The 27,305-nt window shown below is 45.4% G+C and overlaps 1 protein-coding gene across 1 annotated transcript; it reads left to right on the top strand.

The window, feature by feature from the left end:
- Positions 1 to 156: 156 nt before the first annotated feature.
- Positions 157 to 26,949, top strand: PANX1 (pannexin 1). Its single transcript, XM_027467497.3, has 5 exons — positions 157 to 442; positions 10,522 to 10,661; positions 21,423 to 21,646; positions 22,229 to 22,899; positions 24,324 to 26,949. The coding sequence occupies exons 1-5, from the start codon at positions 262 to 264 to the stop codon at positions 24,407 to 24,409; spliced, it is 1,302 nt and encodes a 433-aa protein (XP_027323298.1). The 5' UTR covers positions 157 to 261; the 3' UTR covers positions 24,410 to 26,949.
- Positions 26,950 to 27,305: the final 356 nt, after the last annotated feature.

Below are 27,305 nucleotides of genomic sequence, written 5' to 3'. Positions count from 1 at the left end.
AGGATGGCAGCCGGGCGGGTTTGGGATGTCTCCAGAGGAGGACACCCCACGACCTCTCCGGGCCAGCCTTGGAGGTGGCGATGCCCGGCTCGGCCCGGCTCGGCCCGGGGCATGCAGCAGCGCGGAGGGGGCCGGGCTGCGGGGGCGCTGCCGAGCGGAGCCGGGTGGAGCCGAGCCGGGAGGAGCTGAGCGCTGTAAAACCGCCTTGTACCGAGCCGTGCCGTGCCGAGCCGAGCCGTGCTCAGCCGTGCCGAGCCCACCATGGCCATCGCGCACATCGCCACCGAGTACGTCTTCTCGGATTTTTTGCTGAAGGAGCCGCCCGAGACGCGCTACAAGGGGCTGCGGCTGGAGCTGGCGCTGGACAAGATCGTCACCTGCATCGCCGTGGGGCTGCCGCTGCTCCTCATCTCCCTCGCCTTCGCCCAGGAGATCTCCATCGGTAACCGGCCCCTCCTAACCCCCCCCCCTCAGCTCCCTGCCCCAGCAGACAAAGGCTTCGGCGGGGCGGGGCTGGGGCTGGGCAGGGAAGGGTTAAAAAGGGGGATTTTAGGGGTTTGGCGCTTTGTGGGGTTCAGCTGCCACCCCCGGAGGGTTTCCGTTCGGGGCTTGGGGCAGAAGGAGGGTTTGGGCTGTGTGGGGGGTGAGGAAGGGGGGAGAAGCATCCCTGGGAGCGCCGCCATGGAGCAAGCATCAGGCTGGCCTTCCTCTGCCCTCCTCCTCCTCCTCCCTGGGGGCACCCCAGCCCCTGAGCCAGACCCCTGGCACCTTCATCCCATGGGGGTGAATTCAGGAGGGTCCCACTGCCCGCTTCATTTCTGGGTGCTGCTCAGCCATGGGCAGGGGTGGCTGCCGGAGCAGGACCTCGAAGGCAGCCTATGTGCTGTGCTGCCATGCCCCGGGCTTGGAAGGAGACCTCACCACCTGCCTGGCACCTGGCAGGGACAGGAGGCAGGGATCAGGCCCCTCAGACTGCTTGGCAGGACTGCAAACCCACTGCTTGGGTACAAACCCTGGAAAAATTGGGGCACACAGTGGCGGGGTGCACTGCGAGCTTCCCCCGCTCTGCTGTGCTTCTGCAACTGTCCCGGTCCTGCTCCTGTTGTGGGTCAGTGGATGAAGCCGTGCTGTTGGTGAGAAAGGCCAAATTTCCCCAGGATTTTGCACCTCCCCATCCCCAAGGGCTTGTGCTGCAGCCTGATAGCCAGCCCTCTTCCCAGTCTCAGAAATGACTGAGGAGATTTCCGAGCCCAAATGATGAAAGTTTGTAACTTGGGTGCTTGCTTATAAAACCCACTGCACGTAACAATTCCTCATCGTTGAAGTGGCACTCTGTGAAAGCAGATTTCAAAGGTGAATAAGCAGTGCTGTCCATTTAGGGACAGAGGTGAACACACCTCTTCCACGCTTTCAGGAATACTTTGATTTACTGCACACACCTGCCTGCTGGTGTTCAGCACGGTACACCATACACGGTGTTTAGCTTTGAGTAAAGCAAGTGACAAGAGACTGGAAGCTGGCATGGGATTGTGAGGTAGTGGTGAATCTGGGGAAAAAGATGCATAGCATTAATCAGATATCAGAGGGGTTACCAGATAACATGCCCCGGTCCATTCTGTTCACATCTAATTGCACACCGGTTTCAGTAGACATGATTTTGACCCAGAACCCTGTGACCTGCAATAACCAAGCAGAAGAGTCAAGGACAGCCAGGCTGGGATTGCCAGGACCAGATCCATGTCCCATGGATGCTCTGGTCAATCAGAGACTGAAAGGATGCAGAAGTATTTCTGTAATTTAACCTTTTAATTTTAGATCAGCTGCTAAGTGTGCTTTTCTTTGCCTTGAAACAATAAAAAAGAGGGCTGTCACATTAGGGGGCTGTGCAGGTGCACAAACCAGCTCAGATGTGGACCTGGCAGTTCTTCCTTCTGCTTCCCCTCTAAAAACTCTGGATTCATCTGTCTGAAACAGTGGCTACGTATCAAGGTCTCTCTAGTGATCCCTGCAGAAGAATTTCTTTCATTTTCATTTTTTAAGTAAAGCCCCAACATGTGATGGTTGAGTTGCAGTTTGGTAAATCTTTCCTTTCTTCTGAATGAGTGGCATTCTCCTCTTTGTTAACCAAACATTTGCTCCCCAGCGCATGGTGTATTAATACCTTTCATTATTAAAATGATTCAGATCGAATCTGCAACTGCAGCAGATTCACAAAGCAAGAGTAAAGTGCGTGCTCCATCCTGCATGCCAGGGATATGCCATGTGCTTTTTTTCCCTTGTAATCTTGAGAACCAGTCAGGAGAAAACCTGTGGTTTAAAACCTAGCTCTTCTGTTGGAAGAAGAAATAAATCAATGGTGTGATGGCAGGCCTCTGGTGTCACTGAAGCTCCACCACGTGGTTTCCATACAGAAAGTGATAGTACGGCAGCCGTGCTGCCCCTAGACAGCAAGTGCCTGTGGCCTGCACAGCGCTTACAGCTCAGCAGGCAGGCTGCAGCTCACTGAGATGTTCCCGTTAAGGGTTTTTGGAGGGATGCAGAGGGTTTCGGGTCTTCTGTGGGCACTGCTGTTCAGCCAGCGATGAAACGGAAAGCAGGTGCCTGTCTCAAACACTTCCTGAAATAACCGTGCTTTGAAAAAGCTCAGGGCTGCTAAACCCAGCGAAAATGGTAGGGTGCATCTTAGGTCTCAGGAAGAGCGACCCAAAATCAGAAGTGGATGTGAAAGGAGCATGTGAGTCACTGTGTGGAAATATCCCTGCCTCTGGGTTCAAAACTCTCACGTGCTTTCCAGAAACAAGTGCTCAGCTCCTATTTCTGTTGGGATAGTTGTGTTCTTCCCACCTAAAGCAGCACGGCAGCTCTAGCCGTCAACTTCCCCTTCCCTTCTGGTGCCTCGTTGCAGCACAGTGTCTGGTAACTGCAATTTTCATCCCACCTGTGGTTGCTGTTGATTGTGCAAAGCGATTAAGACACTTACAAAGGCCACAGGTGTCTCCCGAAGCCATCAAGTACCTTTGGGTTTTGATAGAAGTTTCAGATAACGAATGATTCACAGATCCAAATTGCATATCGCGGAGGATTTCTGTGCCGGAGGCATGAAAAACACAGCTGCGGTGCTCAGGCGGGGAGCAGCGAGCCCTGCAGGAGCTCCCCGGGGTTAGGAGGTACACGGTGTCAGATCTGCATGCCGGCGTCCTTCTGGGGAGAAGGAGAGCTGCCGTGAGTTTATTCTTAGTTATATTTCAGAGAACCCTGATCAGCTGCAGGTCTGTGATGAATTTAAGCCGGTTCTGGTGTTGCTTCCTTGTGGCTGAGCTGGGCTCTGTCTGCTCTGCAAAGCTTTGCTGCTCAGCATGCAGCAAAGGAGGCTGGAGATCCTGCACCTGCCACCTCTGTGTCTGTCTGATACCATTTTATACTGGGAACTTGGAAATAGCACTAGGATTGTGAGCGTTTGAACAGTGCCATGTGTGCTTATGTTACTTAAATTGCTGCCTTATGTTGTTTCCTTAGCTTATTTGGCAGCTCTTCGGGCAGATACACAACAGGTTGGCAGGTGCTGCAGTAACAGAAACCACAGAAATACAGATACATCATTCATCCCTCTGGGGAAAAAAAAATAAAAATAAATAAAAATAAATAAATAAAAAAAAAGATGGGGGCACCCTCAGCAATGTGTGAGCCAGAGAATCAGTAAGTTTATTCATGCCATTTTTCTTTGATTATGTCTTTAATAACAGTAGCTTTGAGACACGGTTGAGACTCCAGTTTTTAAACTGGGTGTTGAGATCTGCTTCCTTACTGTAAACAAATTAGCTGAAGGCACAAATACTTCTTAGGGAAGCACTGCTTGTTATGGTCACAGTATATTCAGTTTTTGTTACACGGCGCTGAGATCCTGCGTCCCAGTGTGTAACTTTGCCTCTCTCTGCAAGGAGCAGGGGATTGCAGAGTGGAAGCAGAAACTTCCCCAGCCAGACATGGGTGGCTGAAATCTTTCAGTGCCTCATCTTACGGCTGGGGCAGCTTGGTTTTGTATAGAGAAAGGGAGGGAGAAGTCTTCAAACCCCTCTTTGCCACGGCCAGCACACCTACTGCGACTGTCTCTGTGTCTCAGGGTGCAGAGGGCTCTGAAGAGCCACAGGGAGGGAGGCAGCACATCCAGAGTATTTTCCCAGACAAGAAGTGAAACCCTAAGCAGGTTGGACAGAGAGGAAATCGAAACAAGCTGCTAGTTTTGGCAGAGGCTTTTTTCTCCACCAAAGTCGTTCTGGGAAAAATGTCGATGGCTGGCGTGGGTCGCAGCTGAAGAAAAGCAGATGTGAGAGCTGACCACTCAGCATCAAATATTCGCATCCTTGTCCATAGGAAGGGAATTGGGAATTGTGCATGGGTGCTTAAGCACAGCGGCTGCTGTCCCCAGACTGCCCCGTTTAACCCTATGAGACAGCAGCGAGCAGGGTGTGTAGTTCAGCTGTGGCTCCACGCAGGAGCTACTGGCGGGGAAGGGAGATGAGGATGGAAGGAGATGGCTGGGGGCAGGAGAAGATGGACTCAGGGTGGACACCCAGTGTCCCTGCTGTATATTTGGTCTGGGCATCGGTTGCGTGTGGCTGGTACATTGCTAGCATGACTTACTCCTCTCCTTTTAGCATCTGTGTTTATTCTATGATCTAACAAAAGCCCTTGGAAAGCTTCCCAGGATCCAGAAACCATCACGTGCCAAGTAGAGAGACCTAAGAAACTTGGGTATAATCAGTGTGAAGGTCTGGGAAGCACTGGTTGTGGCAGGATGGTGGGTTGAGAAGTGCCTGGCTGTGGACTGACCCACAGGAGCAGCACAGATCTGTCAAGGTGAAGATTTGCTGCACTGAACAAATCTTGCTGCCCCCCGCTGCTCTCAGGTGGGGAGCCCTGTGCTATGCTGTGCATGCCATGGGGTTAATCTCCTCGCTGACCATTTGGGGCTTTCCAACTGGTGACAAAACTCCTTTGCCCTGCTGAAATTCCACTTCGTTTCTGGGAGAGGTTTTTGGTTTTGGTTTTTCCCATATTTTTTATTTTAGTCCTCATCTCCCCCAGATGGCTGTCTGTAGACTTCGGGGTGCCTCAGATGGCAGAAAATAGGGGGGATGAACGGCGTTAGCAGGGAGTCTGTGTGCTGCATCTCAGCAGCTTCTGTGGGTGCTGCTGGGGCAGTGTTGCACACCCTCAGCAATTAGCTCAGCATCCCTCTTCTTGCTTCCAGCTGGGCCCACATCTCTATAAAAATTGCGTTTCTCAAGCAGCTGTGAGAATCAAATGAATAGGAAGGAGGAAAAAAAGAGAGTAAATCAAAACAAATATAGCAAGAAGTAGCCTTAACTTTTGGATTAGGCTCCTTGCCTCTGCTGCTACCCCCTTGCTGACCCTTTCCTGCTGATGTGCATCTGCCTTCATGGTCACAAGTCGTCAGGATGGCTTTTGGGAAATAATCCTATCTTGTGACTTCCGTGAGAGTTGGGTGTAATTAGGCCAAAGACTGTCACTAGGGCAGCTGCTGCTGGTTGGGAGCTCGGAGACCATTTCCAAGCGGTGCCGGAGCAGGCTGAGCTCTGCTCATCTTGCACTTTGTTGCTGAAACTGAGAGCAGTAATGAGGGGACTGAGTCAACCAGCATCTGTCCAGAGCAGCACTTCTCAGTCCCCTCCAAACTGTGAGCTCCAAAGCACCTTGTGTTAGTGGTGCCAGCCCAGAAGAGCAACCTTCATCTCCTTGCTGCAGGCTCTGCTCTTGGCTTTGCCCCCTGGTTTCCCTTGAAGACCTCTTTGGGAACAGGCTGTGGGCCAGGGACTGGAAAGCACAGGTGCAGAGAAATAATTTAGGACACGCTGATGTTACCATAGATGTGGCAGATATTTACTGATTATGGTTTTTCCATGGCAGCTTATGTTGTGCTGCTCTTTGGGATGTAAAGAGCCTTCAGTGAAAAGAAGATGAAGCCATCAGAGACAGGCCTGCCCAGAGAACTGGGGCAAACCTCCAACATTGTCTTTGGGTGAACATCTTCATCTGCTGGTGAAGAGAATTTTTTTTTTTGCTTTACTTCTACAGAACCAGCTTTTCATTTCCTACAGAAATGACAGAAAGCAGTTCTGGGGGACAGAATGCTCCCTCTGGCATTGCCAAAGGTTTTGGGTGACAGCAACGTAGGCAGGGGAGCCAAAGGTCCTTAGCCATTGTTCTGAGCTGTTGCTCCTTCTTCAGGTGAAGGGAATTTTTTTGTATTTCTTGATATCTCACTGGTGGGAATTTCATGCACATTTTTTTCCCCATGATTAAAAAAAATCTGTCACAGTGAAGGCATTCCTGAGAAATACCTTGCTCTTTTTCCACTGCATGATTTTGAGACTTCTCTGCGGAATAGCTGGCAGCCCCAAGGAGAGGGACAGATCCCTGCTGGCTCCTCTGACCCACTCTACTTAAATATTGCATCACCTGGGCTTTATGTTCTGCTGTCAGAGTGAACCTTGGTGAACAAAACAGGGTTGTTGGCTTTTTTTTTTTTTTCCTGTGCACCCATGTATCTCTCTATAATTCCTTCATAAACACAGACTACTGTCCTTCACCCAACCTGCCACTTTGGACCATAAGAAGCGTCTATAAACCTAATAAAACCATTCCTTCCTGTCTGCTCTTGATGCATGTGTGCACACCCACGCATACAGTCTCTTCTTTGGCATGCCCTGGAACATTTTATTTTAATTATTATTAATTACTTTTTTAAAACGTCAATGTAAAGAATGTGCACTGGGTGGTGCCTGGCATTCTGTACGCTGTGTGCATGTTGCTTGATTTTGTTTGTGGGGTTTTCTTTAGTGGCTGCTAAAGTAGCTGATTCTTCCAAGATACAAACAGATATTTACATATCATAGCTGGTTCATTTTGCCTAGTGCAACACTGTGTAGTAATTAATAGCCATGTTTTCATCCAAGCCTATGCAAATCTTTTCACAGTGATTGCAGTGTGGTAGAAAGCAAGTAATTGCTTACTGAAGGTTTAATCCTGTTAGCTACAAACCACCTGATCTCAGTTCAGGAAAATGGCTCAGCCTGTGATTAACATTGATTCCTGGAAGCACTTTCTGTCAGTTCAGTTTCTTAATTAGATGCCAAAGTAGGAAGGGAGGTGCTGAGCCACTGGGGAGGGAACCAGTCCTGCTGGCTGGGCATCCTCTCCTGGCGAGGGATGGGTGTGCGGCCTGGGGTGCTGGCCCTCTGTGGGTGTCACTTTGCCCACCAGTAAGACAGTCACATACAGACCTGGGACTCTCCTTCCAACCTGGGATTTTCCTTGGGTGGCTGGAAGTGGCTTTTTGTATGTAGGCTGCTGTTTTGGAAAGCACCTATGACGGCAGCAGGGTGGGAGCAGCAGATTTGACTTGAATCCTGCTCGTTTGGCATCAGTAGCAATATTTCCACCTCCAGTTGGGCCAAAGGGGACAGAGTGGGCTTGCTGAGCCCTGAGGAATCCCAGCTGGGATGGAGACATCCTCTCTGAGCCACCAGATGACCGATGAGTCCCAAACGAGCCTGCAGGATGTAGGCAAAGCTCGGAAAGATGTCACCAGCGCAGGGCCTCCACCTGTGGCCTGTCCCACGCTGGATACGAGCTGCAGAGCAACCAGCAGCAGGAGATACAGCTTCTCCTGCCTCAGGCATGTAGGAGGCACCTGGGGATTGCTGCCAAAGCAGGCGTGAAGCCGCGGGGAGGCCGGGCAGGGTGGCAGCTCACCCGGCTGCTCTGTGGCGGCGGTGACGCAGGCCTGCCCTCTGCAATTCCTGCTGCCAGCGCCAGCTCTAGCTGCAAAAGTGACATTTAGTCACATACAGGTGCTCATCTGCTGCTGTCACTGCCTTACTTTTCTGCAGCACTCGTGCCCAGTCACTCCTTGGAGCAGCCACTTTTTTTTTTAATGCTCCTTTCTTGGCAAAAGTCTAAGTCACATCCCCATAACTCCCTCCCCAGGGTTGAATCGGTACCAGGAAATGATTAAAAAAACTCTCTAATGATAACTTGGCCAAGGACTGTGTTGTGGCATCTGCTTAATGAACTCAGCCGTGTATAATTCCTCATCCTTCTTGCTGTGCATGGCACCTCCCCGTCAGTGTTACAGGCTTGGCTGCTGCTTTCCTATTACTTGTGGGAGCAAAGGGGCAGGAGTGGCTTCGTGTGACCAAGTCAGGAGGCTGTCCCTTTGATAGCCAGGGACTGTTTGCCTTCTATAAAGTGTGTCTGTGTGCACATGTGTGTGCACAGTGGTTGTGGTGAAAGGCATTTAGCCCTTTGCCTAATTTCTCCTCCAGTTCAAACTACAGACTTTCACTTCCTCCAGAATGTCCAAACATAAGTTGTGTAGATTCATTGCTGTTACTCCTTTGGAGGGGAAAAGGAAAGGAAAAACAAAAAAAGGTGAAAATTGTAACCATTTTCAGCTGCATTCAGTGGAAATTATGCAGAAAAATTCCCTCTCTGTTTAAGTCTTGGCATACCGCGGTTAGCACAAGGTTGTAATTTATATTAACGATTATTTACAACCAGGACTGCAGTAAGTTAATTAAAAACCAGGGCAATAACCAGAGTCCCCAGCTTCTGCTGATGTTTGTCTCTTCTCTGCTGGGCTCCCGACTGAAAGTTACAAAGGTTTCCAAAGTCCCTGATGAAATGCCAGAGATCTGAAGAGCCGGGCTTGCTGCTCTGCTGCAGCCCTGGGATTGCTGCAGCTGCCCTGGTGGGACCTTGTGCGTACACTTCTCTGGAGACGGAGGCTGGCTGCCTTGCTCATCAATGATTTAAAGACTCCATCACTTTCAGTGGTTTCCCACCCGTTCATGAGAACAAACACATTGTTGTTCTTTTTGCAGACAGGCAAACACGGCTAGGACAGAGCTTCTTGCCGAACCCTTTGCTCACCCTTCGAAAGGTTACTTGCTTGCTGCTTCATCCAGGGCACAGCCAGCAGCAGGAGGTTTGTGAAGGAGAGCAGAGCAAAAATGATCCCCATGCAGCAGAGAACAGAGACACTCCAATTGCATCCTTTATTATTATTATTACTATTTTTGTCCTCTGCAGGGTATTTCTTGAGCTTCCATGGATAATAGGAATTTTCTGGAAAGCAGAGCTGTGGGAGAGTGCAAGTGGTTGTGCCGTGCCAAGTTTGTTAAATCACGTGAGCTCTGGTCTGATAAACAGTAACTTGTTTTCCATAAGGGAGGCTTGTGACAGGTCAAACCATGTCATTATGATACTACAGCCTCAGAAATAATTGTAACAGTGATTCATAAAGCAAAGCTTTTATTTATAATGCTTGTTCACTACGCTGCATTGTAAAAAGGCTGTACAAGTTACAAGGCTAGTGCAGTCATCTCCTGTTACAAAAGCAGTTTTATTCTCTAAAAGCTAAAGCAGTAAAAAGACACAATGAATGACACAATCTTACACACACACACAAATATTCCTATCAAACACACAGGATTGCCCTCTAGCACTAACTTTGATGAATATGCTAAGGAGCAAAGAAGGTTGTTCTTGGAAGAGGGCTGCTCGTGGAAGAGCTGCCTCCACTTTTTGTGTAATCAGTTGGTGAAACAGCTATCCTGTTTCAGCTTCTAGGAATGCTGGCTGGAAACTACTTTTTGCTTTCGCTGTCAAAGCTTCGGAAAGAAAAACAACCCCCCCTCAGCCTGTTTTACCAGCTCTCATCTAAGCAGCCACTGATGCTCCACGTCAAGTAACCACTCTTCCACCTTGAGATATGTTGCAGGAAGACTTAACTGGTGCCTGTAGCTGGTTAGAGCACAATTTAACCCTAAGGCTGAGGCTGGCTAAACAGCTGCTCTTGCTGACAATTATTGCCTTGATCTTCAATTTGAAGCTCTGGAAAACCTGGAGAAGTGCTAGGAGTAAGTGGAGATGACTGTGGTGTGTCTAGTCATGGTCTTGGTTCTCCCAGGAGTTATGACAGGGAGTCCCTGTTTTCATAGGGGTAACCAGAACCCCTCAAATCTTGTTCATGGTCTCAGAGGCAGAACCAGTGGCTTGGGACACACCTATCCTTGTGTTATGTCAAGGGCTCCAGGGCTGAGGGAATGGAGTTTGAGGTCTTGTTTCAATAGATGCGTAAGCTGTGGGCTGAGCAGCTGGGAAGTTCAGCAGCATGATGGTATATCGTGGTGGCCATATCCTTGGGAAACCAGCCTTATCTGGTCACACTTTATGTCTGTTGGCTCCCCTTTGGCCAACCTGAGGCAAGTGGAGGGAAGAGGAGTCTTGGAGGTTACCATGCTCCTCCAAAAAATATGTGTGCTTGGGTTCTGTGGGAACTCAGGGAGTCACAGAGCTGCTGTGTTTCCTTCCATCACTTAATGTCGTAGCATTGCACACAACAAAACTACAAGTGTGAGCTGTTGTTTCTAAACTTGATGCCTTTTTTTTTTTTTTTAAATCTGAGTGTGTGATCACTTCTGCTTCGTTTTCCAGGTGCCCAGATAAGCTGCTTTGCACCAAGCTCCTTCTCCTGGCGCCAGGCTGCCTACGTGGACTCCTACTGCTGGGCAGCTGTGCAGCAAAAGCAGCCATCCCAGAGCAACCTGGAGAACATTCCCCTCTGGCTTCATAAAGTACGTATGGGGCTCCTCGTGGAAAAATTGGCTTCACGTAGAAGCCTGCCTTTGCTTTACGTTTCTCATTCCTGTTCTCTGGTATAATCCCTGGCTTTGACTCAACTGTTTTTAGAGACAATGTTTTCTTTCCCTTGCTTCCAAGGGGGATAGTGCTGGAGGAGGTGTTTTCTGCTTTTAAATGGAGACTCTGTTGTGCTAGAATAACAAATGTTACCACTTATCTGGTTCAAGAGTAATGTTGATGTGCTGCCCTGGAGCTGGGTCCCAATTTGCCTTTAACAGGGCACTTTAACTTTAAAACCAGGACACAAGACGCAGCAGCTGACTTAATGCTTGTATCAAAACCTTAATTTAGAAAAGCAGGATAGTAAAAACATTTCATATTTTTGTTGTGTTATACTTGGCCAGTTGGAGAGAGTTGGAGTCAGGGCAGATATGGATTTGGGGAGAGATGAAGTACATCGAGGGTACCAATACATTTAACCCCTGCCTTCAGTGTGCTCTTCTGAGCTTCCTTGGGTGGTTCCCGTGAGTTGTCTTTCAATGCAGGTGAAGCAGCATCATACTGAAGGCACAGCAAGGGGCCTATTTTATGGCTAAAAAGTGCAGTAGGTACTGAGATACTTGAGCTGGCTCGAAGGGGCTAGCTGAGCTTTGGCAGGAGTTACAGACTGACTTAATGCCATGCCTGGAGCTCACTCCCTTGCTTGGGCAGTGCTGATGCTGAAGTCATAAATGCTGCTGGAGATGGGCAGGTGTGGGGGTTTGCTATGTGCTGCCCTTTTATTACCTCGGGAGCAGCACTGCTGGAAGCTGTGCTGCTCCCTGATCCAAGCTACAGCTTTGTGCTCCATCAAATAACCCCACTGGAGACAGGGAGCAGGGGAGGGCCTGGTGGTAGAAGGAGCTCAGGTCCAGGACGTGGAGCACCTGTATTTCTGCTGGCATATCCTGTACATCAGCTTTTATGATCTGGTCAGCTGGTTGGATCTCCTTGGACAGACTGTTCAGGACTGTCTCTGATTCGTTTGCTGACCCAGATCACTGACTGTGAGGGTTTACTACTGCCTTCTCCCGTGAGCTCCACTCATAACCTTAACCCAGTGGTCTTTCATTTCATGAATATTAAAGCCAGCATTGTTGGTTTCTGGCCTGAACTCATCATGGCTCAGTTAGTACGTCACATCACTTCAGGAGAGGCCAGCTGAAGCTGCTGAGACATCTCACACTATGGTCAGCATGAGCAGGTGGAACCTCCACCTGCAAGCTGGATGCGTTGCTCCTTCCTGCTGACGAAACACGTTCTTGTGTTACCTGATTTCTATCCATTGAGTTCATGACACAGCTGATAGCTGGCAAGTACAACTGTAATTCTCTTCATTTGCCAGCCATGGGTAATAAGCTTCAGTGTCATACTTTTATGACACAGCCCACGTTAATTTGCTGACTAGTGCTGTCTCAGGAATTGATGCAAGGCCCATCCTCTGCGGTAGCTTGATGGTATGTGATGTTTCCTTGCAAAACCCTGCAGACTGGCTGCGAGCAGTGTGTCTGAACAGCTGAGTCAGAGGTTGTAACTGAGCCAGGGTACCTAGTCCTAACCTCCTAAATCCATGCTTGGCCACCAGCCCTTCCACTGAGCCAGGCACTGGAAGCTGCACGTGCTCTTTGGAGGCCAGTGGAATGGAATGGAATAGAATGGAATGGAATAGTTCAGGTGGAAGGGACCTGTAAATGTCATCTAGTCCAACCGCCTGACAGCTTCAGGGCTAACCAAACATTAAAGCATGTTATTGAGGTCATTATCCGAATGCCTCTAGAGCACTGACGGGCACAGGGCACCAACCACCTCACTAGGAAGCCTGTCCCAGTGTCTGACCACCCTCATGGTACAGAAATCTTTCCCTCATGCCCAGGCTGACAGTCACTTTTGTTCCTGAGGAGCTTCCATCCTCAGGTAGCCTCAGGGCACAGTGAGGCCTCCTCTCCAGACAGAGCACCCCAAGGCTCCTCAGGACACAGTATTAGTTAATATCCATCCACTTGTTGCTCATCAATAAGTTTCTGGGCAAGGAGCAGTGTTCAGGCATTAACACAGCCCTTTGATTCCTGCCATGGCATCTGGAGGCATTTGGTTGTTGATTTTGGTGAATCCAGGGCCTGCAGCCACTGGCTGTACCCGCTGGTTGGTGTACAGTGTGGGCTTCTGCGGGAGCATGGGGCCATCTCCCTGTGCATGCTCTGTACTGAAAGGCAGGTAAAAACTCATTGGTCTGCAGATTTGAGCTAGATTTTGGCCAAATTGTTTTTAAAATGTGCAGAGCAGAGCCTCTGTGGGAGCAAGGTGATGTTACCGAGGAAAGGGAGCCTGTCTGAGCTCGGAGGAGAGCAATGTCACTCCGCAGTGCAAGGGCAGGGATGCTCATGCAAGGACAGCAGGGATCATTGGCCCAATTTTTCTCAAAACCACACTTGAGGCTTTTTTCCTGCATTCTGGGCAGCAGTATATTTATTTGCAAGGCACCTCAGGTTCTTTTCAATACCGACTTACTTAGCATCTTGCTCTTTTGGCTTGCTGGAAGACTCTGTAAGAGATACTTAAGGAGGTGTTACATTATGATTTTGGGGGCTTGAGGTTGTATGCCCGAGTTCCTGATTGAAATGAATGGATTTTGTTATGGCATGCTCTCTGTGCTTCAGTCAGAAGTGCTGTCAAGGGTTTGGTGGTGTAGGATGGAGGTAGGACCGTGGTGCTTTTTGTCTCTTGGTGAAGAAGCCAACTTGCAGCAACTTGCCCTGCTTTTGTTCTAGGTGTCTGGTTGCACTGAAGGATTATCAAAAGCAGGTTGTATTGGAGAAAAAATGAAACCCTCTCATTTCCCTCCTGTTTTGTAGAAATGTTTGTTCTGGGATTTATTTATTTTTTTTCCATCAGTAAATGCACGTTTCCATTTTGGGCAGTGCCCAAAGTTCAGGCACATTTACTTGGTGCCAGTTCTGCCCCAGGAGATCTTTCCTAGGGCTGGAATGTATTGGTTGGAAAGCTTGTTTTGGAGTGGATAGGAGGAGTGTGCTGCAGCTCCCTGGGCTCCCAGACTCGCTGCTGGTTTGCACATCCCCTACAGGTGCTCTGGGCCTTCCTGGACCCTGCTGCTCTTTGGAGAACAAGACTTCTGAACTTTCCAGTGATCTGAATAACTCTTTGCACTGAATAGATAATGTGCTGAAATGCACAGCTCAAGAAACAATCTGATATGTGGATAAGTGGAAGTGAGACAGTGGGGTGTGCCCTGCCTGTAATCTAGGCTTAACACTAAGATTTCCTCTGCATCAGCAAGAAGGCTGACAAAATCCTCTGTCAAGACACATCTTCAGGACTGTCACTGATGGAACTGGACTTGGTCAGGCTTTGCTCTTCTGTTGTCTCAGCTTTCTCTTTGGGTTTTCCCTTCAGGCTTAACTCCCTTAAGAGGTTTTCTGTATCTATCTAAGTATCAGAACAGAGATAGTGTTTTTCTAAAAATGATGTCAAAGAGAGACTGGTGGAGGAGCCATGTATTGCTTCCTCTGCAAATAGTTTGTTTCTTGTCTCTGAAGATGAGCACTCCACCTGATGGTCTATTCTGAAAAAACTTAGCTTGATTTTGAGCTGGAATAGAAATAAGCTTTTGGCCATAGTGAGTAGCTGATCTAGTGGAGGAGAAGACTGTACTGTGAAGCCTTTTTAATCCAAAGTGCCCAAAGAAATGCATAGAAACACACACAGGAGAACAGTGAACATCTAATTGGCTCTTGATAGCCAAACATGATGGCAACCAAGCAAGCTGGGGGGCAGCTGGACATTGAGTGATGACCTCTGCCTAGCCCCTAAACCTAGATTGCTGCGATGTGGTTGCCTATGATCTTGTAATTTTTTTTTTGATTTTTTTTTGAATTGCTCTATTTTCTAGTCTGCTGTCAATTGGAGAGAATCAAGGAGGAAGATGGAAATTAGTAAAGCTGAGGTAAAGGGAGTAGGTTCTTCAGAAGAAAAGGATTAGTACCGGTGTGAAATGAAGGCAAAAGGTTCATCTGCCTGCTGCTATGTGCATGACTGAGAGCAGAAAGGAGAGGTCTTTGCATGTGGCACAGGAGGGAAAAGGCAGTCGTCTGGTTCAGATCTCTGCAAAAGGGCAGACAATTGCAGTGGGAGGCATTTTGTTCAAATTTTTGTCCAAAAAATCTCAAAGCATTTTGTACAAAAATTGTGTCTGAAGTCATTGTATGTGTAAACTGAAACTTATCTTTTTCAAAATACCTTTTTTGTAATGGAACTGAGATTTACTGTGGACCTGTGGATTGCTTTCTGAGTTATTTTCTGTAATTATACAAAAAAAAAAAAAGGTGTTTTTCAATCTGTTGGTATGATTATAATCACAGTTGTTACCAGGTTCTCGTTACTCAGTGTTTATGCAACTTCTCAATCAGCCAAGGACTCCTCATCTTTCACCTATAAAGCCCCACCCAGAGGGATTAAAGGCTGCCGGTGCAAGAAAACCTGAATGTAGATGTTTTTCTAAACCATTCTTCACGTGTGTGGTATTATCAGTACTTTAGTTACATTAGTCTTACTAATTGAAGCTGGAAAAGTACAGTTCTTAATCTGTATCATAGCAGAAAGCAGGTAAGAGGAGGAATAAAAAAGTGCATTCAAGGTTTGAGATTCGCTTTCAGACCTGAGGTAGGATAACCTCTCAACCACGTGGCAACCTTTAGAATTATGACTCATTCACAGCTCTTGTTCTGCCCTGAAAGCCAGTGAAACATCTCCCATTGACTCAAAAAGGAACAGGAGCTTAATAATTTTGCTTCTGGAAATGTTTGTTGCTGTCAGCCAGTTTGGGGCATGTTCCTTTGCTCTGGCTCTGCCTGTTGGCACAGAGGAATTAGGAACTGAAGAAGCTGGCACCTCATCATGATTTTATTATTTTATGAGAATTATTCTCATCTCAAGTTCATAAAAGCACTTCAGTGCTTCTTTTAGTGTTACTGTATGCCAATGAATTTTCTCAGGACTGTGCTCTACACCAGTGCAGTTTAACAGCTGTACATTATTGTATTTAAATGTAGTGTTTTACCACTGTTAAGTATGGTAGAAATCTGAATTCTTTCAGTCATTTTAATAGTGTTAGAATAAATAAGGACTGAAGATGCAGTGGAATTACAAAGAGGTTGTTTTCTTCATGCCACTAAAGTGGTCCTCGCCTTCTGCCAGCTGTCTTTATCCAGATCTCAGCAGGCTTTCTGTAGGTCAGGTCCTATCGAATACCTTCTGGGCCACTCCACCGTTAACAGCTATACTTTCTTTTAATGATAACACCATATTTGAGCATAAGAAATAGTTATTAAAAAGCCCTTTCAACTTATTTTGTGTGTTTCCTGGATCTTAGTGGAGTTGAAGCTAGGGATGTTATATAGTAGACTATTTCAGGTTTTAGTCTGATTTTCCTTCATTTTCAGTAGTGTGGTGCTAATGTATCTTTAAAAGGCAATTCCTTGGTAGCAAAGTCTTCTCTGCATGTGCAATTAGATTACTCAAACACTTCCTCTTCAGCCATAAATGTATTTTGATTGCAGAACTACCTGATTTCTAAACAATTAAAATGACTGAAATGGGTGTCTTCGAGAAGGCAGATCAACCTCTAGAAACTCAGAAGAATGTTTTTTAGGGCAAGAGAACAGAGGCCTTAGAGATAGCCTGGGGTCTCCTGCTTTCCAGCTTCTTTGAGCCTGGAGATGATTCTGTTTTCTCTCCTGTAAATAGCTGTGATTGTGTGTGTTAGATGTCAGGCTCTCCCCACAGCCCTTGGCAGTTTATCTATACTGCACTTGGCTAATTACTGCTATTTAGAGCTGTGACCAGTAGCATGTTGCTGTGTGTTAGCCTCCAGTGATTCAGATGGATACCTTTTTGTGGAGGCATAAATTTGGCAGCTTATTTCCCTGGCTTTCCAATAAAAGGTGATGAAAGTGATGCCATGAGAATATTTGGGATTCATTTTAATATTTGTAAAGCTAACACATATATTTGTAAATATGTGCATTTATCACTGTATGGTTTGTGTCATTCTGAATACTTATCTGAACACAGTTGTTCACAGATCCTAGTAAGACAGCTGTTTTGGAAAATATGCTTTCAGTTTGTGCAGATAATTTTCATGAGAGGAATCAATGCAGGCACTTGAATAAATGGTCATGGCTTCAAGAGAGTTCAGTGGGTTAAGTAGGAGATTTCTAGAGCTTCTGCTCCATGCATAAGGGTTATTTTTCCTTTGCATTCATAGTAGATAGTACTGATTTAAAACTGCTCTACCTGCTTATGGTCAGTGATGTAAGAAAACAGAGCATGTCTGTGAAATGTAAGCATTTTGATGTGCATAGGTAATTTGCTTTAAAGATAACCTTCATGACTGCTTTTGTGAGTGCACAACACACGAGTGAAAACCCTGTGCTCTGCTGAGATGGGTCCACATCCTAACACTCCTGTACATTCTGCTCAGACATGGGGTGCTCGTGGCTTTCAGGAGGATTTGAGTGCCAAACTTGTTGGGCCTTTGCCTGTCCTTTTATTTTCTCCTTGCAGCTGGCTGGAAATGAAAGTTCAGGGCATCCAGGTTGAAGCGCAGTGTTACAGCCCTTAATGCAGTCTCACTGATGAAGTCCAGAAAAGAGCATCTTGTACCACAGGATATTTTATCTATTCTAATGTATCTTTTCTAATCTACTTTTAGAGGACCTGTCTTCAGTTATGCAATGTCAAATGCTGCATTAAACCAAACGTTGTGAACTTGCTATCTATCAGATAGCAAAAGAAAAACTGAGTTCTGCTCTTAGGGCAGTAACTTTCCCTGCCATATATTTGACTGTATAGCTCTTGAAGTGAGTGATACTTCCTGTTTCATCTAAATACTACAAACTCTCCAAGGCTGGTGAGTTCCTCCTTGTGTATCCAGTGCCTTAGAAGTAATTACATAAAACATGAAAAAACGAGAAGCATATTGCACATGCTTATCCATGTGCGAGTGCCACAGAATCCATTTTGTAAAATGAGAAGTCGTTGTGCATGACTGTAAAATGTGGTCAGATGAGCTGGATAATTCAAGTCTGTTGTTCTAAAACCTAGGACTCATGCCAGATGACTTTGCATTTTCACTTCTGCCTGCTAGTTCAGGACCCAAAATTTTAATGATTCAGAACAATTGGCTGCTTATCTAAGCCTGCTGTTAACAAATAGAGCACACGTCATTCCTTTTTTAAAAAAAGACAGATTCTGAGAAGGATGGAGTCTAGCATCAAGTGCTGTGGAAGGGCTGACAAACACAGGCTTTGTTTCTGAACCAAAAGAGCCGGACTAATAATGGTCGTGCTGCAGCTCTGGCTTGGAGACCATGCAGAGAAGAGCTGCATAGTGTCCTCTCATGCTTCCATAAGCTGCGGCTTTGGGGGGCTATAAGAATCTCAGGAGGGGAAGTTCATGGCAAACGTGCCTTTGCCCTAATTATCTGATGTTTCTGGGTGAAGAGGCAGTGGTAAAGGAGCCAGGGAGATGAGGAGGTGCAGGGGAAGAAGGCTGGAGCGAGGCAGGGGTGATGGGTGGGACTGGAGGGGGCAGAGCAGCTGATGCCACTGCCACACGAGTGCAGAACCTGCCACCAGAGTCTCTTTCTAGATATGAAGGAAGACATGAGGACTGAGACAGTGGAGCTTTCGGGCTGTGACTTCAACGTATCAACCATCTTGCCTCTTGCCGTGCCTCTTGTAGGCCTCTGAGTGAAAAGATCTGAAGGAGTAATCAGATACAGCTCATGTTTTTCCAGTTCTGGGGATCAGAAAGGGAATTCATAACTCCTCTGATACCTGTAATGAATGTAAATGAATGGTGCAGCCAAATGGTATCAACCAATGTAAGACTCATCAGTGGCTCCTTACTAAATTAGGTATGCTGTTTCTTTCCCCGTCTGGCACCAGTGGAAGGGTGTTAAGAGGTGTATGACAGAGAAGTAAGTGAAGTGAAGCAGTCTTTGCAGCAATCTTCTACAAGCTGACATTTGTAGAGGCCTATGGAAAAGGTGCTGCAGCAGTCCGGGCTGAGGAGTGTAGATGAATTTATGTGTGTTCATAGATAGGGGATGTTATTTCTAGATTATACAGAATTCAGAGGATTGAAAGAACCTGGCTATGAGACCCTAAAGGTATGGGCAGCCTCAGGCAGTGGGACTGTGACCTGAGGGACCTGATGCCATTGTCTGTGGTGATGAATAGGGTGGGTTCCTGAGCTGTTGGTTTTGAGTTGGTTGCATGTCTACAAAAACACACTGGGAGTGTCAGAGTATTACACCTGAATTGTAAATGATAGACCAGGAGAAAAACAGGTGATCTGAAATTATCTGCTATGTACAAAGAGGGAAAAGGGAAGACAGTGAGGGCAAAGCTCTGTGCTGTGTAGGTGGGGGAAGGCTCACGTCAAGGGTGCAGCAAGTAGAGCTGAGGGCTGCCACTAAGGACATGACTTCAAGAGAAGGAGCTTGCTTGGTTTGCTCAAAATCATTTAGCAGCTCAAAAAAAATTAGCAGTACCAAACATCAGGGCTGTCCTGGCTGCTGGTGCAGGCAGGGGCTCTGAAGAGAGGAAATTCCTGATGGTGACTATAGACAGCTCTTTCTGTGAGCGTGGTTTAGTGGTGCAGAAGATGGTAGTATGGACTTGGAGGGGGTACTGGGTAAACTACCAGTCTCCAGCTGTGCCAGGAGATCAGGAGGAATCCACTAGATCCACCAGGCCTGGGAGATCAGTCCCCAGCAGTTGGCCAAGGACAGACCACAGCCAGAATACAGCAGCATGGGGTTGGCGTTTGTTCCTTGCTGGTGAAGAAGAGCTACCTCTAGTGGGATGGACAGTATAATTACAGTCAGCTCTGCTTCGTTAACCTAACTAGGTTCTTGGAACGAGCCTGGTACAGGGTTAGCCCATTATTATACCATTCTCTTTCAGATTAAATGTGAACCACTTTTTTTAAGCTTTCTTGAGGGCTTACCTAGAGACAGAAGTAGCAATTCTGGCCAAGGGTCAAATACATTGGTACCAAGCAGAAAGAGTTAAATTATGTTTTTTTTTAAGGGTAGCAAGGGAAACCTAACCTTTAAATGCAGCATTCTCTGTTTCCTGTGGTTATTTAATCCTTTTAATGACTTTGTCTTACTGTGTGTCACAAATTTCCGATGTGACTGCTATGCAGAGAACATGCACATCCTGCAAGCCCGTTCATATTACAGCCTCCAGTTGCGAAATGCAGTTCCTTTAAGAAGTTAGTTTTATTTGGGTGCTAATACATCATATACATTCCTAGTATTAATAATTATGTAGGATTTTGTTTTAATGGTGAATGATATCAGAAGCAGCTTTCCTGGGTAATGTACTCAGTAACATCAGATTATTTATTTTGTGCATGCAAAACTTTAATCTCTCCTGCAAACACAAGATAATGTTAGGTCCAGGTTCTCATCCTGTTAAATATCTGCAGATCCACTGATGTAAGTGGAGCAGTCCCACTTGGTGATTAATGATCTCAACCCAGGTTTCTTCTAAAATTCTCCATTAACTTTTTCAATGAATATGCATGGGTGCAGCTATAACATTTAAGATAACTTAAATCTGATTCAAATTTGTTCATCACAAATAAATTAAAAGTCCTTAGGAACTGATGCTGGATTTGAGTTAAGTGCAACTATCAAAACTTGGATGTAACGAATTAAAGGCTAGTCAAATTGCACAGTACATTATATTAACTAATGATTTGTCTTACTAGATCCTACATCATGTAAGTGTAATGTTATTTATGAATATACACCTTGAATATAATGTCACAGTAGATGGAAAATACCTTCTTTCCAGCAACTGCAAGGCGTTGGAGATTTAATCTAATGGAAAAACTCCTACCTCGTGATGAATAGGAGAAAGACAGAAAGACTTCAAGCTGTTGTGTTTTAAAGCTGCATCAGCCCCTTCCCTAAGCAACAGGGACTATGTGAGGGCTGACTTCTCTGCTCTGTGTCAGCATCAGACCATTCTGATGCCATGTCTTGGTTTCCATTTAGGAGTTATCTAAAAATATTTAAATACCCTTAGAACCATAGTTATATCCTTTATAGTCTACATGCCATGCACTCTGACCAGCCATCTGTGCTTGTGGGCAGGTACAGCACTATTAAAAGTCTATTCATTAACCTCCTGGTTACTAATGGGCAACAGGAGAGATTTCCACCAGCTTTTGGAGTATTTTACTTGCTGTGAACAGTGGTGACACATCTACATGACACTGCCCTCTCCTTCCAGGCAGCCTCTCTGATAGCTCTTTTGGTTGGTTTTGCTATTTGTGGTTCCCTAGATTAATGCCTCAGATTCATTTGAGACAGTGCAGCTCTCAATACTCAGTGAAAACGCAATCAGGACTGTGGTAACTTAATTCAGTTTGTTGGCTTTTGGTTCTTTTTTCAAAGCTTTAAGCAGTAGCAAGGTTGCTGGAGCTGTCTGAAAAGAGATTTGACTTCCCTGCATGTCCCTGATAACTGCAAAAATATGTTTTAGTAAAAGAATTTACATAAAGTTATAGGGAAGATAATAGGCTTATGGGGAATTTAATAGGCTTATAGGAAAAGGTGGTGGCAGACTGACTTATTTTATATATGAGTGGAGCCTAACGTGAACTTTTTCTTCCTTCAGTTCTTCCCATACATCCTTCTGCTAGTTGCTATCCTGCTGTATCTACCATGTTTGTTCTGGCGCTTCACTGCAGCACCTCACCTTTCTTCAGACCTGAAATTTATTATGGAAGAACTTGACAAAGCCTATAACAGGGCAATCAAAGCTGCTAACAGCGTCCGTAGCGGAGACGCCAGAGACCCCACTGACTTAATTCCAACTGCTAATGAAAACCTGGCACAGAGGTAAGATACTGGGGCTTGGCTTTCTTTGCTCTTTTTTTTAAGCTCTGAACTCATTACTATGGGCACTTGGAGCTGGAATTTACAGGTTTCTTTTGTGAAAGAAAATATTTGATTAGATCTTCAGGTTACTAATTACCTGAGGCGTCCTGGTTTCTTTGTTTGCTGTACTTGTTAATTAGTTTTACCCACTGAGCATAAGAAAACAAGAGGGGCTGCAGTCCTCACTTTCAGTGTTCTTGGCAGTTGCTCGCACCCTGCAAGGCAGAGCCTGTTGCTTGTCTTCTCCTGCCCTTTTAGGTCTGGGTCTGCAGAGCTTCTGGTCAAAGCAAGAAAACAAACAAACAAAAAGACACCCATAAATAAAACACCATCAACATCAAACCTAACACCCCACCCCTGAAAAAAACAACAACCAAACAACAAAGGCAAAAAAGCTTTTTTTCTGTTAAGTATAAGAGAACTACTGTTGATTTACCCCAGTAAGAGAGAGCCCAGTCTGGTGTCTGTTTTAGAGTATTATGCTTATCTGAAACTTAAGATGGTAGCATCTGATCTATGTGATTTTTTTTTTCTCTCTTCCAGTTTGTGGGAAATTTCTGAAAGCCACTTTAAATACCCAATTGTGGAGCAGTACCTGAGGACAAAGAAGAACTCCAAATGCTTAATAATCAAATACATTTTCTGCCGTTTACTCACTCTAGTCATTATTTTCCTCGCGTGCCTCTATCTGGGCTACTACATTAGCCTCTCCTCTCTGAGCGATGAGTTCCTCTGCACCATCAAAACAGGGATCTTAAAGAATGACACAACTGTTCCAGAAGTGGTTCAGTGCAAGCTTATTGCTGTCGGTGTCTTCAAGGTCCTCAGCTATATTAACCTGATAGTCTATCTCCTGGTGATGCCACTGGTGGTGTACGCAATGTTTGTTCCCTTCCGGTGGAATTCGGGCGTACTCAAAGTGTATGAAATCCTGCCAACTTTTGATGTGCTGAAACTGAAGTCAAAGTGTTTAGATGACTTAAGCCTTTACCTCCTCTTCCTTGAGGAAAACGTGAGTGAACTTAAATCGTATAAATGCCTCAAAGTGCTAGAGAACATTGCAGTTTCTGAGAAGTTTGATGTCATGCAACTTTTGATAAACCTTGGTACAATTAAGACAGATACTGTAGATGGGAAGCCAGGGACAGCTGTGCCAGAGAAGCCTGAAGAAACACCTGTAGAAGAGCTGGAAAAAGATGCAACAGAGCTACAAGGTAAGGTGGCCTGCACTTTAAAACAACAAAAAACACAAACGAAAAACAAGAAAACCAAAACAAAATAAAAATCAATATCCAAATCTGGTGATTTGGTGAAGGAATCCATTAATAATTTAAAAAGTAATAATTAATCAGGTTGCATCTAGGTGTGTATTCCTACCAAAAATGTTTTGATGTATTCTACAAGGAAATTGACCTGCTTAGACCTTGCTACCTTGTCTGCATATAACTGCTGTAACTTTATTTACATGCCTGCATCATGCACTTGGGATAGCAAAAATTTAGATTAACATAAAAATCAGTCCGATATTCTGAAACGCCGCTGGTGGAGGAACAGAAAATGATGAAAAAGGGGAAGTGGAACTGGGGTCAGCGAATGTGCTTTTGTTCCTTCTTAAGCAGAGAGAAAGGAGGATAGTCTGCAAAGTCATTTTTGCCAAAATGGTCTGAGTCAGGATCTGGATTAGTGTACCTGTTCTCTGAATGGTCCCATCAGTTTCCAGACATGACTGTCTCTGAGCAATGCGTCTTATAGGAGACTTGGGGTTAGATTCTGTCTGAAAAATACGGCATATCTTAAATGTGATTCCAACTCTTTTGTCAAGCACCAAACTGCAGAAGAGAAGCTAAATATCCAGACAGAGGCAAAAAAGGGTGGGGAATCTTTCTTCCCATTTGAACATGGCCCCTGTCACAGATGTCCCTGCAGAAGCCACAGGACACCAGCACCAACATCCTCTCAATGAAGGAGCTCAGACCCCAGGGGCTGCCTCTTCACAAAGTCCTTCACTTGTAGAAGTGGAGATGCTTTAAAACATTTCGTAGCTGCCCTCAATGCTGAGGGCAAGTTAAAGAGCAGGAGGATGTGAAATCTTCCTCTTCAATTAACCATGCCCAGTGCTTAATAGGAAAAAAAAAAAAAAAAAAGCATCATTCAGAAGGTATCTGTTGTTCTGTGCTTTGGTCAAGCACTTCTGGTAGGCTGAGGCTTGGAGAAGTGAATTTATAAAGCAGGGGAAGTAAGAACAAACATTGAGAATGGTTTTATACTGTAGAAGAGACACTTCTGGCTGCCAGCTCTAGAAGAGCAGTTTGGAGTACTCCTGACAGACAATAAGCTTCCTTTTAAATGTGTCCTTTTTGAAAATACAGGTGGGTCAGTTCTGCTACGAGGATTAGGAGCCCTAGGTGGAGGTGTCTGCTCAACAAGCTGAAAAAGCTAATGGAGAATCTGACTCATTTTTTACCTGAAAGCAGAACTTCTGAGACTGTTTTCATTTCACAAAAACACTTCAAAGGTTTTGGGCTCGCTTGTCTTTAGAGCAGAACAAACTCATGCTTGAATCGCTGTTAAAATGTGTTACAGAGAGAAGCTGATGGTTTGATGGCTTTTCGCTTTTAAAGGTTTACTTTCTGCTTAGTTTTGACAGACCATGAAGCAAGTGGTCACATGAGCCCGAGAGAAGATAAAAAACTTCGCCAAAGACTTATTGATTCTTCGTGCTGATGCCTTCCAGCCACAGCAGGCAGGAGTTTTGTGCTGCAAAAGGGCTTCTCCTCTGCCTTCGCCACGCTGAACACAAGGTGCTGCTCTTCGAGTGCAATTGTCCCAGGAGCCTGGCAACTTCCTGAGGACAAACTGGTTTACAGACTATTTGTTGAACAACAGGCATCAATCATATACCTGAAAAAACATGCTGTAGACTTTCATTATTAAAAAAAAAAAAAGAGAGAAAAAAAATAAGAAACAAGAAGAACAAAAGAAATGCTGTTATGAGTAACAAGTGAAATGCATTGAATGCCGGTGAAGCTGGCATCAAGAAAGAGCACTATTCTGTACAGGGGTGGGATACATACCCCTGTAAATATCAAAAAGGGCTGGACACATTGCAATCTGATGTGTTGCTCTGCTGGGCATGGACATCATGGTTCTGGGGTGAAAGGGAGGCATGTGGGGGGCTTTCTGTCCTATGAAAGGTTGTTGGTTTTTTTTTATGTGTGTGGTTTGTTTTTCTGGGTCTGGCTAATCCATGCACCAGGTGTGGCTGGGCACTGGTAATGGCTGTGTCTTCAAAGGAAGCATAGGGGTTGCTCTCTTCAGTCCAAGATGTCTCGACGAGTCATCTCAAGAGTGAAGTGTGGGGTTATTCACTTGGCACTGATGGAAAAAGAAACTACAAACAGTATTATTATAACGGGGTACAGTAGATTTTAGGGATTTTGATTTTTCTAAGTATTCATAAAATGTCAACATTTTTTATACAAAATGATATGTAAGCTAAATGTTAGGCTAATTTCTATTTGGCAGTTGTTTTGGTCTTAATGACTAATGTATCCTTCTTGTAGCTTGGACTGAAGATCAGAGAAGTTGGTTCCATTTTTGTAAGTGTCTTTAGAAGTTCTTTTTTATGTTTGTACATTTGGAATGTGTTTCATTGTGTTTGTAGCATCAGATGCAATATTAGTCATGCTGTTTTCCGAAACCAACTCGAGAGGACAGTCTTATTTGTACTAGTGTAGCATCCGAGTGCCTCAGCAGAGCTAAGCACCCAGTAGCCAACGTGACATGGATGTGGATATGAAAAAATGTTCTCCCCACACACCATGTGACTGAATTTTAATTGAAGATATGATGCCGAAGTTGGTTGGGACAGACATAGGAAGGGGGAGTGTTTGTAAAGTGGAAAATTGTCCCCATTTGTTAATGTAGCATTTGTCCCATCCCGTCCAGGACCTCTACCTTCTGTTAACATTAAAGTGACCTCTGTCTTGAATTTTAGATACCAGGTTAGGTGGGTGGGAGTTTAATTGCCACAGTGACCGTGTGTATCTTCCATAAATGTTATATGCTCCCTTGCTTTTCTGTATCATCTGTGATATTGTACCTGAAATGTCTGTCACCTCTTCCAGGTTATCTTTGCAGACTAAGTGGTACCTCTGTTGTAGCTAGGTGAGCCTTCTGGTTTCCAGTTCATCTGTGTCATCCACTGGCTTGTTCCTGCCTGTTCCTCTGTGTTGCTGAGAATGGGGGGAAAAGAAGAAGTTGGCATTACAGCCTTTGCACTGAGCTACTTATGTGCTGCGGCAGATTTCAAAGAGATAATGCACCTACTTGAATTGGGCCGCTGCTGTTAGACAAGTGGATCCCTAAGTGCTGCCATGATACACGTTGTGCTGCTTTTACAAGAACACTTTGGTTATTGTACGATTTTCAGCCAAGACAAGCCTTACTTAAAAGGAAGTCTTAAAGCCATACTGTTATGCTCTAACTCTTCACATCGGGCAGTAGCATGGCTGCGATCTTGTCTATTGCATTACCAGCGAGAAGCAGGGTTTATGTTGGTCTGAGCTGCTGTGTTGTACTGCATACTTCTCCCACAAACCTATATCCACTCTGACCTTTTCTAGGTCTCTGAGCTGTGCTGGTACCCTTTATCTGTAGGTAAAGCAGATGCACTACTCTGGTTTGGTATGGTTGGTTGGACATGTCATCTGACATGGATTTGCACAACCAGACCCAGCCACGTAATTCTTACTCTTAAGGACTGTTTCATGGGGGCAGCTTCCCTAAAGCGCCCTGATGTGACTGAGCTCTGATAAATCTTTGTGTTTCACAGAGACAAGTGTGCAAATACTCCTGAAAGACTAAGACAAGCCCCTTCCCTTGGGTGGCGTGGCCGTGAGCTGTTGGCCACCCTCTGCTGATTCCAGTGCAAACACTCCCGGGCTGTTGTTCAGTGAAAATTGTTTGGTTGTCTTCCCGTGCTGTGCATGTTCAACAAGGAGCAGTAGTGCAATACTAAGATTTTGTGATGTGGCTGTGTTTGAACTGTTTGATGTAAGTAATGAGTTCGTAGTCTTTAAAACTCAAAGCTCCTTTAAGTAATATGTTCGTGTTTCCCATTGGATCTGACCCTTTTTACTAATTCCCATTTTGTATTTAAAAATACAACTTGCTGCGGTGAGTCTTTTGATGTCTTCTAAAGTATTCAATAAAACATGTATCAATTCTTGGTTATTTAAATAAAACTAACTTGTAAACTACAACAGTGTAAGTGACTGGGGGTTCCAGGAACAGCCACGTGTTGACATCTGAAAAACCTCGGTGCAGGACATGCAGCCTGATGCTAAAACCTGGGCGAACTCTTTGCACAGTGGTTAAAATTGTGTTCATTTATTTTTTGTTCTCAAAACTAATTCATCTTGCTCTGACAGTTCTGGTTCAAAATGTATTTAACCTTTAAAAACTGTTGAGAAAACATCAACACATGAAAGATAGCCCATCTAGCAATTTACTGTCAAAAATACAGCCAGTCTCAGCACATTTGAGCTCTTCAGCTGTATCTTGCTGTTTTAAGATATATTACAGCAACTGCCCAGCTCAGATCTACTTTTATTGTAGT

Source organism: Anas platyrhynchos, chromosome 1, assembly GCF_047663525.1.
Source record: "Anas platyrhynchos isolate ZD024472 breed Pekin duck chromosome 1, IASCAAS_PekinDuck_T2T, whole genome shotgun sequence".
NCBI lineage: Eukaryota > Metazoa > Chordata > Aves > Anseriformes > Anatidae > Anas > Anas platyrhynchos.
The sequence above is the reverse complement of the archived record's forward strand: the minus strand, read 5'-3'. Positions and strand labels throughout refer to the sequence as shown.